The sequence below is a fragment of the Pristis pectinata genome, chromosome 6 (assembly GCF_009764475.1).
Source record: "Pristis pectinata isolate sPriPec2 chromosome 6, sPriPec2.1.pri, whole genome shotgun sequence".
NCBI lineage: Eukaryota > Metazoa > Chordata > Chondrichthyes > Rhinopristiformes > Pristidae > Pristis > Pristis pectinata.
The window spans coordinates 88,502,079-88,515,278 of NC_067410.1; the positions used below are offsets into that span (position 1 = coordinate 88,502,079).

Here is a 13,200-nt window from a genome sequence, read left to right on the forward strand (position 1 = left end):
GTAAGAAGCTGCAGAGAATAGTGGACTCTGCTCAATACATCACAGGCACATTCCTCCCCACCATTGGTAGTAATCTGTAGGAGGCGCTGCCTCAAAGAGGCAACATCCATTATCAAAAATCCCCACCATCTGGGCCATGCCATCTTTTCGGAGCTAACATCAGGCAGGAGGTACAGAAGCCTGAAGTCCCACACCACCAGGTTCAGGAACAGCTACTTCCCTTCAATCATTCGGTTCTCGAGCCAACCAGAAAAACCCTAATCACTACAGTTTAGCAACAATATGATCACCTTGCACGAAAATGGACTTTTTTTGTTCCAATTGTGTCCTTTCTTGTAAAAATTGTGTAAAATTTATAATTCATATTTTTCTTCTGAATGCTGCTTATATGATGCTATGTGCCTGTGATGCTGCTGCAAGTTTTTGCCATGGGTGCATATGACAATAAACTCGACTAGAGACTATAACTAAAACATAATAAATATTCAACATCTAATTTATCTCACTGTCAGGTCTGAAGGATTTTCCTACATTTTAGAATTTGATTATAGCTTACAAGAAAACATGCAAAGGAATGGAAATGATGGGATTGCTTTGAGGGTAGTATAGTCTGAATGGGTCAAATGGCCTCCTTCCACATCATGAGAAAAAAAACAGCAAAAAATATGAAATACTTATCTACATGCTTTGTTAAAATATCTCTGCTAAGATATCTTAGGCCATCCTGAGACTGCAAAGTGCAGTGATACATGCAAGAAAAGCAAGACTGGGATATGATCAAAAGTTCAGGAATTTCATGAAAACACCATGGTGGTGCTATTTTGCTGACAAGGACAATCATATGCTGAGAATCCGATTTGCAAACCAAATAAATAAACCAAATGAAATATATAATCCTTAAATATACAGACTTAATAGGTTGTTTACAAACTGAGAAGGAACCAATTTAATAATAAAGGTGACTCATTTAGCGTGAGAAATAAAAGAAGTTTTTACTCTAGAACTAGCTACAACATAGTTAGTTGCAGGCACAGGAAGAGGAATTGATGTGACTGACAGTAAATTCAGGTGAATTATTATTGTGCACTGTTAACTCTTGCAAAATTGTTCCAGTTCATGGAATACTTACAACTGGTTCTTCAAAAATGAAGATGACAAAATTAGAAATATAATTAATACTTACAGAAGATGAGAAAATGGCCATTTTAAAAAAATGTACATTTGAATCACAAATGGTTGCACCTTTGATCAGTTTACTGTCACTGTTCAATTACATGAGCAATTAACCATGTGAATTGGCTCAACAATGGCAACAGAAAGCAGCTGCATGATGCTTCAAGTGCATTCACTAAAGATGACCCTGCTGGATTCCAAGAAACACTTTGAGTGACATCTTCAAACTTATGAGTAAAATCTGCATGATAATATCAACTATGTGAAAACCACATTGTCTTGTTTAGGAATGCAAATGAGAGAAAGTGTTTCCTTATGTATATTACTGCTCTGAATTCAGAGTTTATGCTTTGGAGTCACTGCAACTGCAAGATGTCCAAAGTTAAGCAACCTTGGTGATAAGAGATAAGTGAACGAATGAAGGAGTATCAGAATAAAACTACTATAAGCGAGATTTGTTTGCTTTGTGTTCATAAAAACATGTCAAAAGCAGAAACCTTTTGATATTTGAGAGTGTCAAAATGAAGAACCCACCACCATACAAAAGCTCTGTGATCTAGACAAATAATTACCTCAAAGGAAAGCAGCATGTTTTTTTTAATCTTTTGCTTACAGTTAGTACAACTTCAATAATATTCCTTAATTCAGAATTTCATTTTCAAGAACCATCTACCAATGCTCCTTGACTGTGGCAAACCTCCTTCAATGCATGGCCTGACCCAGAATACCACCCCAACACTGTCAGAAACAAGGTGCGCTTCTCTTTGAATTCAGTTAATGATAAAACTGTACCTTTCCTTGAGGAGTCAATGTCCAAATGACAGAAAAGGCTAGCTTGTCCTGCATTGGATTCAAGCTGCAGAGTTCTTCACAGAGTAGTCTTGGAAGCATTGGGATAACCTGTATTAAAACATTACCAAAGCAAGACAAATGAAGTTTAAATAAAGGACTTTTCTGTGTGATGCAACATCATATTCATTTTTGTCCTAAGTGTTACGAACCTAAAAGCATAGCTTATTTTGTAGGTACTAGTCAATTTTGCCCAGCACAGCTCACTAAAATAAGTAAACCATATTATACATTAGTTCCTAAAACCACCCCCATTCTCATTTCCCACATATTCATTTTTGCTGTCCAGCTTTATTACTCTTTCTTGTGGTCACCCCTGAAATTCTCTCTTGTTCTGGAGAACTTTTGTATCTTTTTTTCTGGAAAATAATTATATTTTTAAAAATTCATATGGGCTTGCAGTAATCCAGTTAGAGGCCTAATGGGCAAAGTTGTGAGCAATGTTCCAAGCGTTTAGCATCAAAAATGTGCCTTACACAAAAGCTATTTTATGCGACCGCATCCCAAGATATACGTTGGTGCTTGCTGCAATTCAGGAAGTACTTTTTTTGCTTTTCTAAGGGAACAAAGGTCCTAAGTCATGGACTAAAGGTCTGTATTTACTTCTGTAACCAAGAGAGATAAAGTTTTTGTTGTATTTCCTTTACCCTTACCACTCAGGGACACTACAGATTATTCTGCAAATGAACACCCATAATCTTTACACATTTTCATTTACCTTACGTTACATCAAAAATACTAGAATGTTTTACACAGCCGTGAAAATTAGGAAGTCAGTCTCATTTATCACCTGCCTGACCTAGTTGACTGTGGTGGCATTACGATGGAACTGCACAAATGCATATTAATGAGCTAATTCCCAAATAACCATGTAGAATTGAATATCAGGATCTATACACATATGGCAAATGGGTATTTTTAGATGGGGTAGGAATGTGATTATTTTTTAAATTATGTTTTAGAAGTTGCATGCTTCCCTAAGAAATTCCCTAAGAAAATGTGTAGAACTGGTCCTGAGTTGTGGCTCAGATCACTGGTCCAGAAACTATTCAAAAACAATTCCCTTTGAAGTAACTACATGGGCAGAATTTAATTAAAAATTCTTTAGAGACCATATTGGTAAATTTATTATTCATATTTCTGCAATAAGTTCCAGCTGTTTAAAAATATCCCCAATAGTATCAGTTTCTAATTCACTGAACTGTTAAACTGGAAAAAGGTAATTTGATGACCCACTGATCAAATAGAAAATTTAGTCAAACACTTCAGCCTTATTGCAATAAATGATTAGGGCATGAAGCAATTTCAGACAAAACATGTTCAATAATCTTCTTCTCACACTGTTATAGAGCCAACATGCACCAGATTCTCAATTACTGTTACTTTATAAATGCATATCAAACTACATTTCCAGACTGCAATATTTTTAAAAAACACAACTAAATTGAGTTTCACTTTAAATGTTTATTATACATTCAGGTAAGTGGAGAGAAGAGCATGAGAAATACTTAAAATAATGATCAACTGTATGCAACAAAAATATATCCCACTGAAAACAAACAAACAAAGCAGTAATGGCACAATAAAGACTTCAACATAAAAATCTAGGCTGACAATTTTGTAGCAAGGGAGTACTCAGTGTTAAGCTATCTTTTGAATGACACATTAAACGAAGACTGCATCTGTTCTCCCAGGTGGATGTAAAAGATCCCATGGCATTATCCTAAAGTTATTCTTTGGATCTTGGCCAAAATTTATGCTTGCAATAATAGTAAAAAAAAGATTATCTAGTCATTATTGCACTTTCCATTATTCAATTTCCCATTATTGAATTTCTGTGCTCACATGAGAAGTCAACTTCCAAATGCTTTTCCTGCACTGCAACAGTGAAAGGGAAAAGAAAGCACCTTAAAGACACAGAAATAAATTTCAAAATACAGATGGGCCCTTAAGAGATATAAACAAAAAATAAATTCACAGCAGAATGGCAGAAACATTTAGCCATTTGTGATTGCGCCTGTCAAGAAACTGCAATCTGCCATGTCTCCCCTTCCAGAACCAGATATGTCAGCCTAGAGGTCACAGCAATTCAAGTACCCATTCAAGTATTTTTTTAATATGATAGGTTTCTGGCTCTACTACCTTTCAGGCAATGAGTTCCAGACCTCTACTACCTGCAGGGTAAAAATATATTTTCTTCATCTCCCCTTTAGTCCTTCAAACTATTTTATATCTCTACTCCCTGATTTGATGAGGGAAATAGGTCCTTGCTATTTACTATAATTTCTTCACAATTTTATAAGTCCCTGCTCAGCCTCCTCTTTTGCAAAGAAAACAATCATAATGCATCCAATCCTTCTTCAGAGCTACAATCTTCTAGTCCTGCCAATGATCTAGGAATCAATGGATTCTTAAATATTAAGGGAGTTGAGAAATATAGGATTAATGCAAGAAAGTATCACTGAGGTAAAAGAGGCAGGCACAGTAGTGTAGCGGTTAGTGTAACGCTTTACAGTGCCAGCTGCTGTCTGTCCAGCTGCTGTCTGTAAGGAGTTTGTACATTCTCCCTGTGTCTCCGTGGGTTTCCTCCAGATGCCCCGGTTTCCTCCCAAATTCCAAAAACGTACAGGTTAGGAAGTTGTGGGCATGCTGTGTTTGTGCAGGAAGCATGACAACACTTGCGGGCTGCCCCTAGAACACCCTACGCAAAAAGATGCATTTCACTGTGTTTTGATGTACATGTGACTAATAAAGCTATCTTATCAGTTATGATTTTATTAAATGAAAGAGCTAGTATGAGAGACTAAAGAGCCTACTTCCACTTCTATCTCTTATGTAACATTCTCATACATCTCCTTTGCACCCGTTCAGTACAAAGAAATCATTATTATAATGTGGTGACCAAAACTTTAATGCAATACTCAAGCTGTGGTCTCACAAGCACTTTACACAGTTCTAGCACCAATCTTCTTGCTCTTTTAGTCTATGCTTCAATTAATAAATGAAAGCATCCTGTTTGCCTTCAACCAACTCGACATGCTCTGCTATCATTGAGGATCTGTGAACATACTCTCCCAGGTCCATTTGTTCCTGCACATCATCCAGTATTCTGCCAGTTATTGGGTATTTGCTTGCCTTGTTACACCTCCCCAAATGCATTACTTCACAATTTTCTAGAACTCAATGTCATTTGCCAATTTTCTGTCCATCTGACCAGAACATTTATACCTCCCTGCACAGTAAAGCTTTACCCCTCACAGTTAACCATGTAACTGATATTTGTATCATTGCAAACTTATTTATCATGCTCACTATATTTAAGTTATTGATATATATTTAAATGAAATTTTACACTATCCGTCAGAAATAATTCCAGTCATATTTCCACCACAAATGTTGAACTAATTGGCCTGTAATTCCTTGGTTTATTCCTTCGTCCCTTTTAATCAACAATCTTCCATTTCTCTGGCATTAGGGAGGGTTGAAAAACTGCAGTCAAGATTTCTTCCAAATTGCATCCAAAATTTTTTTCCCTTGCTTCTTTTAACAGCCTAGGATACATAGCTCATCCCCCTGTTAACAAAGGTGCTCGATTCCCAAATAACTATTCATTATGCAAAAATTCATAAGGCAGGAGGTACTGTTACCCTTAACATTCATGGTGTCATGGATGCTGAGTAAAGTCATATGTTGTAAGGATGTAGTAATATTTTAACAAACTGAGACACACAAGGTGCAAAGTACAAGTCATTTATCAAATGGTCATGATTGCCAGATGGAAAGTCACAGGTGCTCAACTTTTATCACCCACCTTAAAAATCACCTATTTAACTGATTCCTTACCATTAACCATTAAGACTATTAAATCTCCTGGTTTTTTAGGGATTTGTTTTTGAAAGACAGCCTCCAAATCTGTTCCCAACCCTTCACTGTGTGAATAAAACCTTGGTTACGTGACAAATTTAATCCTTCACTGTGCCGACGATTCATTATGTACACGTTCACTAATCAGGGCAGAGCTGTGCTTCATCTGGAGCTAGCAACTTACCCATTTTGAAAGCTGGTAAACACATTCATTTTTAGATTTTTTTTTAACTGATGATCTAATTTTTCACTTCACATTCTTCTGCCTTAACTACAATGTTTGCACCATTCTCCTCTTTTGTGATGACAGTCCTAAAATATTAATTAAGCTTACTGATATCCTGCACATCCATCTTTCTTTAGTCCCCAACAGGCCCTATACTTCCCTTAGTTATCTTCTTTATGTAAAACTTATCTAAATCTTTTTTGGATTTTATCTCTTTATCTAAGACTTCTTATGATTTTCTTTGATTTTGGTTGCCAATATTTTTTCCATAGCCTCTCTTTACTTTTCAACTTTTTCTCTGATTTCACTTCTACACTTGCGATGAGATGAGATGAAATGAGATGAGATATCTTTATTAGTCACATGTACATCAAAACACACACAGTGAAATGCATCTTTTGCATAGGGTCTTCTGGGGGCAGTCTGCAAGTGTCGCCATGCTTCTGGTGCCAACATAGCATGCCTACAACTTCCTAACCAGTACGTCTTTGGAATGTGGGAGGAAACCGGAGCACCCGGAGGAAACTCATGCAGATACAGGGAGAACGTACAAACTCCTTACAGATAATAGCCGGAATTGAACCCGGTCACTGATGTTGTAACAGTGTCACGCTAACCGCTACACCACCGTGCCTGCCTTATACTTCCTATACTCTTCCAGATTTTCTAATCTATTAAGCTCTCAATGTATGATATAAACAAGAGTAGTCTGTATGGATTCCAAAAGGGATAGCAGGCTTGATCAACCAAAGGGCAATAGAAACAAAGATAGCAATATTGCAGTAGATATGTAATGCTTGAATATTTAAAAAAAAATTTGCATTACAGATTTATGACTATGGTCAGAAGATGTCAAGTCAGGGGACAAATACCAGGATAGAAAGCAGGCTGCAAATTGAAAATGAAAAGTCAGGGTTAAAGTTAACATATGCAGACTGGCAAAGGATGGTAGTTGTTGTCCCATGTGAGAAGCAAACCTACAATTAGCCTGGGAAGAGAGGTTTGTCCAATCACGAGCAGTTAAACAAATTGAGGTTTAGGAGAATGAGGGTGATCTTAAGATCTTGGGTGGCAATGATAAAGTAGATGTCAAGCTGTTTCTAACAAGATTAAAGAGCATTCATTTAAAATTAAGGGACGTAGGAACATCTTGCAGAGGGTGGTGAAATTCTGGAATTCTACCCCTGAAGGGTTGTGGAGGCATGATCATTTGGGGTATTTAACAAAGGAAATACATACATTTTTGAAAGACCAGGGAATGGAGGACCATGACGAACTGGCACAAAAGATGAGGTGAGGCCTAGGGCAGATCTGCCACATCCATTTTGAATAGTGGGGCAGGCTTGAGAGGCCGAGTGGGCAATTTCTGCTTTTTTTTAAAATGTTCTTATAATGAAATTTGTGGTTGACACCAAATCAGGGGAATATAGCTTATAGCAGTATAGGTGAGAAAATACAGATAGATATTAATAAATGCAGAATAGATATATAACAGGCATATAAGCAAACACACATTGGTAGGAATAAGGGGCCGTATAATCCTTGGAAAATATATTAATTTGGTATGGAACCTTGATTACAATACACTTGGAGTACTGTGGGCAGATCCTGTCTCAATGTTATATCAGAAAATACAATCTAGATTTACAAATATTATACCACAAGGTTATAACTATCAGGAAAGGCTGTATGGGCAAGCTGAGATTTTTCAACATCTCAAAAATTTTGAAACAGCATAGGTTGGGAAAATACTTCCACTTACAGGCGAGACTGAAATTAGGGCCCACAAATACAAGGTGGTCACTAATAAATCCAAAGGGAATTCAGAAGGAACTTACTCAACCAGAGAGTGGATAGAGTATAGAATTTGATGCTAGAGAGAATGACTGAGGCAAACTTGTTTATGGGGTCAGGTGAATACAGGTGGCGGAGGACTGAATGATGTCATCACAGTGAAAAATGCACGCCACAATTTTAAATGTAGATCTTATCCACGCTCATCAGTATAGGTAAAACTATTCTGTAAAAAGAATTTTAAACCACTTGGTTAACTTTCATATATGTTACCTTCTGAACTAGGTAGACACTGGTTGCCCTTTTGCTGGCGATTTCGTCAACAGCAGTCCCCTCACGAACAAAGTAACTCACATCTGCAATATGCACTCCAACTTCCATGTTTCCTTTAAATAAATCATAAGAAATATTAACTGCAAATGTTCATTCCAGATAAATAATAAACATTTTTCTGGAATTTACTAAATGTGGTTAAAACCAATACATTTTAAATTCAATGATCCAGTGTTAAAAGTAATGAAATAAGAATTCCAGCTTATCTTACAATAAAAGCTTGCAGTAGCTTGTTTAAAATCAGCTCCTGAACATTGAACAATACAGCACAGGAACAGACCCTTTGGCCTACGATGTCTGCCAACCATGATGCCAATTTATACTGCACATTTGCCTCACTTCCCTGCCTGTTTATGAACCTGTCTAAATGCCTTTAAAAAAAAGTCAGTCATTATTATTATTTATCATCAGATTATTATTTACCAGAGATCATTAGTCACTAATTCTGCTGTATTTTACCGGGGGAATTCCAAGTTCTTGAAGAAGTCCTAAACGTTCAAGTTATTTACAGTAACAAAATCAGTAACAAAGAGCAAATATTTAAAAGGCTTTAAAACAATCTGCATCACTACAACATTTTTTACAAGACATTTTACAAGGATGTTATCAGACAAAATTTGACAGATCCACTTAAAGGTAATCAATTTAGGTGACCAAAAGTTAGGTTATAAAGGAAGGCTTTAAGGAGTATCTTAGGAGAAGTGGAAGAAAATGAGAAAAGTTTTGGCTTCAGAAAACTGAAGATATGTTGGAATGAGAGGGGCAGTAGGGAGGTGGGTGCAGGGAAATTGTAGTGGTGGCCAATAAGCCTGAACTCAAGCACTCCATATTTCTCAGGGGGTTGGTGAAAGGGAGGAAAAAGGCCATAAGCAATTTTAACATGAGGATGAGTAAACTGAAAATAAGGCATTGCTAAACAAATGGCCTGGGTAGATCTGCAAGTGCAAAGGATTGTAAGAGTGCAAACAAATTATTTGTTGAGCTCCATTTAACAAAGAGCAAAAGGTAGGAGGATGACTGAGTATTGGAAAAGTCCATGCGCTAAAAGTATGGGTGATGACTTCAGTCAGACATGCAATGTGGTAGGGGCATCTTGGAGGTGGTAGCAGACAGCTTTGGTTATGAGAATGGGATTTGGAAAGTTGCCTCAAGAAAAATAGGATGCAAGGGTATGAAACCATTCTAGCTCAGCTTCACCAATGGCTAGGAAGGCACCTTCATTTGGTGTCTGGAAGAATAAATCAGACAGGAACTGAAACTGAACCAGAGGAAGTACTATTATAAGATAACTAAAAGTTTTTAACCAAAGATAGTCTAAATGGAGAAAAGATAAGATGCTTTAATTCCACTAGTAATCATTAAACACAGAGTAAAGGCTCAATTTTAAGATTTGTTCACCAATTTCTCAGAGTTGCAACAGTTTTGTGCAGAAAGCTGCTACACTTGACTGAAATTCTGTCCACAACTGAAATGAGCCAGAACTGTCTGGCCTCATACAATGCATGTTGATGAATGTTACCTTCTACTAATGCATCAAAGTATAATGCACAAGGTGCAGTTTAATGAAAGATGTGTTGAATTATTGGTCATTGAACAGAAAAATCTTGTTTAATTGAGCAAATGGTGAGGGCTTACCAAATAACCTGCCAATACGGTAACAGACACAACAATTTTCAATAGGTGCAATTCCAAAGTGGCATAAATGGCTTGAGTGGAAGTCAAAGCCCTACTCTCACTTACAGCAATTTTACACATCTACTTTTTGCATTTATCACAAACCAAAGATATACAAATCAGGTCATGAGTTGATCATAGCCCATTCTGCATCAGAATTCATTCACTGCAGCACTGGAAAAATGTGACTAGTTTCCAGTCCTGCATAAGATTACCTTCACAGAAGCTATAAGCATTTGAAGTAAACAAGAAGTGCTGTGCCTGCCTTAACATTCTTTATTAATTAATGTCGACAAACAATAGAAAAAACAAAGATTCCTCTTACTGATGAAATTCTCTTTCAAATACAGTTGGTAAACAGATTTATCGTTTTTGAAATCATGTTCAATACAAAGTCACCTATCACAAATTAAACTGTGCAAGTGAACTAGATTGCAGCAGCCTATTAGAGTTATAAAGCCTTTCAGTATCTTGATAACTTCTCTAAATCTGTTTTCTAAGCAACTATCAGAATAAATTTTCACTTAAATCTATTGTTTTAGTTATTTCCAAGTGTTTCACAGTAACCTTGAAAAAGTGCTGACAACTACTCCTCTGAAAAACATCCAAACTCTATCATTCTTTTAAGACTCCAACTGGTCACCCATCCACCTAACGACTTCTACCTTCCCTATCACCACTCAACCAGTCTGAGCCAAAAAAAATTCCCATGTAATGTACAGTAATTTCATGTGAAATTAAAATATCTGACAGTTATATTAGTTCTGAAGATCCCAGTACAGTGTGCTATTTTAAGGATAATAAATGCAAACAAATATGCATTTTAAAAGTTAAGTTGCTCAAAATGAGAATAACTTAGCTTGGGTTAGGAGTCAGAGGGTGGTAATAGAGTGTTGTTTTTCAGATTAGAGGCCCGTGACCAGTGGTCTACCACAGGAATCTGTGCTGGGTCCCCTGTTGCTTTGTCACATTTATTAGCAATTTGGATGAGAATGTGGATGGCATGATTATTAAATCTGCAGATGACACCAAAATTAATGATATAGTGGGACAGTGAAGAGGGTTATCTAAAATTGCAACAGGATTTAGATCAACTGGGGTAATAAGCAATGGAACGGCAGACGGAATTAAACTCATACAAGTGTGAAGTGGGAAGCTAAGCCTGTTCAGGACGTACACAGTAAATGGCAGGGCCCTTGAGATTGTTGTAAGACAGAGAAATCTAGGGGTACAAGTACATAGTTCCCTGAAAGTGGTGACACAGGTAGGCACGGTGGTGAAGGCGGTGTGTGGCATGCTTGCTTTCATCAGATAGGGCATTGAGTACAGGAGTTGAGATAACATGTTACAGCTGTACAAGATGTTGGTGAGACAGCACTTGGAATATTGCGTGCAGCTCTGGTCACCTAGTTATAGAAAAGGTGTCATTAATCTGGAAAGGGTTTTGAAAAGATTCATAAGGACACTGCCAGGGCTTGAGGGCTTAAGTCATAAGGAGAGACAGTATAGGCTGGGGGTGTTTACCCTGGAGTGTAGGAGGCTGAGAGGTGACCTTATAAATAAAATCAGTGGGCATAGGTTTAAGGTGAGAGGCATAAGATTTAATGGGGACCTTAGGGGCAACTCTAGGGTATATGGAATGTTTAAAAGGTGTTTGGACACGGACATGGATAGGAAAGGGTTAGAGGGATCTGGGCCAAACTCAGGCAAATGGGACTAACTCAGACAGGCACCTTGTTTTGCATGGACAAGTTGGGCTGAAGGGTCTGTTTCTGCGCTGTATGACTCTATGCCATTGTAAATTGATGGGCCACCAAAGTTACATATCAAATCCTATTTGCTGTTTAAACTGGTGATTTTGTCAAAGAATGAAACTCCAATGTTTTTGATAATCAATGAATATACAAAAAGGGAATATCATCCAAACTAGCGGCTAATTCCAATCACATGATACAATTTGATCTAAAGATCTAAGAAAAATAGCAGGCTTCTGTCAACCAGTAGGATTACTATTGATAACCAAGCGACTAGGCTTTTGTATTTTTACAGGTAGTTTAACCTTGGACCCATGAGATTTTGGGACAATTAAGCCAACAGTGCTTTTGTTGCTTTCCCTTGTTTCTCCAATGTCATGAGTCCAGTGGTGGAGCATATTTAAGCAGCAGCAACATCTTCCAATATTATTACTTGACTCTGCGCCATACCCAGAGTCCAAAACTCGGGTACAACATTAATACCATCAGATAGTTTCTTAAGTACTTCGGCTTGCAAACCAACATGACCCAGTTACATGCTTTCTTTCACTGACTTTCCATTTCCCCTGCGCTTTTTTTGTTCCTTCTGTTCATCTCATCAACATGTTCCAAAAATTCTCGGCTAATAGTAGGAAGGCTAACTGAAGTTTCCTCCATGACACTGGCCAAGAGACGTCATTAAAATTTAAGGGCTGGCACCATCTAGGTACGTAACTTCTTTTTTAAAAAAAACTTGCCAAGCCAATGTGTATGATTTCTCTGATAAAGGATCATTTGACTGGAATCATTACCCCTGTTAGTCTCAAATAAAAAAAAGGTCACTATTTAAGTAATTTTAAGATCTTGCCAAATAACAGTAGATTAGCAAATTCAAGATTGCAAGACACTAGGCCATTGTCTATGACTAACAGCACAATATTACTAGGCAGGACACAGGGCAAGTTGTCAACAACATCAATAACTCGAACAGGATATCAGCTTCATGTTAGTGACAAATTCTACCCTCTGACTCACTGTTGGCAATCATGCAGGAAATCAACTAACTTGTCATAATGACATACAATCATAGTGGCTGGACAACTCATTGTTTGACAGCATGGAAATAAAAGTAATTTTTTTCTGAACCAGCCCATGACAAATGTAATATTTTCCTTTATATATGGTCAGACAAGAACTAAATTACTAAACTACCTTCATTTACAATATTAAGCCCAGGAAAGATATGAATCAGTCACTATCTGGAACAATAACAGACTGATTTGTGACTTTGCTAGGATACACCCAAAATGTCATAATGTGTCTGGTCTTACATATGGTAAATGACCCGCCATCCATTTCTTAGATCTCATATTTTGCATTTCAGTGTAATCTCATCCGAGTTTTTTTTTCCCTTTTGGCTTCATTTAAACATTCTCCAATACAGAGTCTTCCAAGATAACAGTCACCTCTAAAAGGTGGTTTATGCAAAATTAGCAGAACTTTTCACATTCTTCTTCTAACCCTGATTAAGAACAAAATTACATGCATCTTAAA

At 37.2% G+C, this 13,200-nt stretch overlaps 1 protein-coding gene across 1 annotated transcript in view; it reads right to left on the bottom strand.

Annotated features, from left to right (window-relative positions):
• The window catches only part of dis3l2 (DIS3 like 3'-5' exoribonuclease 2), a 190,429-nt gene that overhangs the window by 94,680 nt on the left and 82,549 nt on the right, over positions 1–13,200 (bottom strand). Inside the window, 2 exon segments of the mRNA XM_052018835.1 lie at positions 1,966–2,073; positions 8,180–8,292. Coding sequence (XP_051874795.1) covers positions 1,966–2,073; positions 8,180–8,292 — 221 coding nt within the window.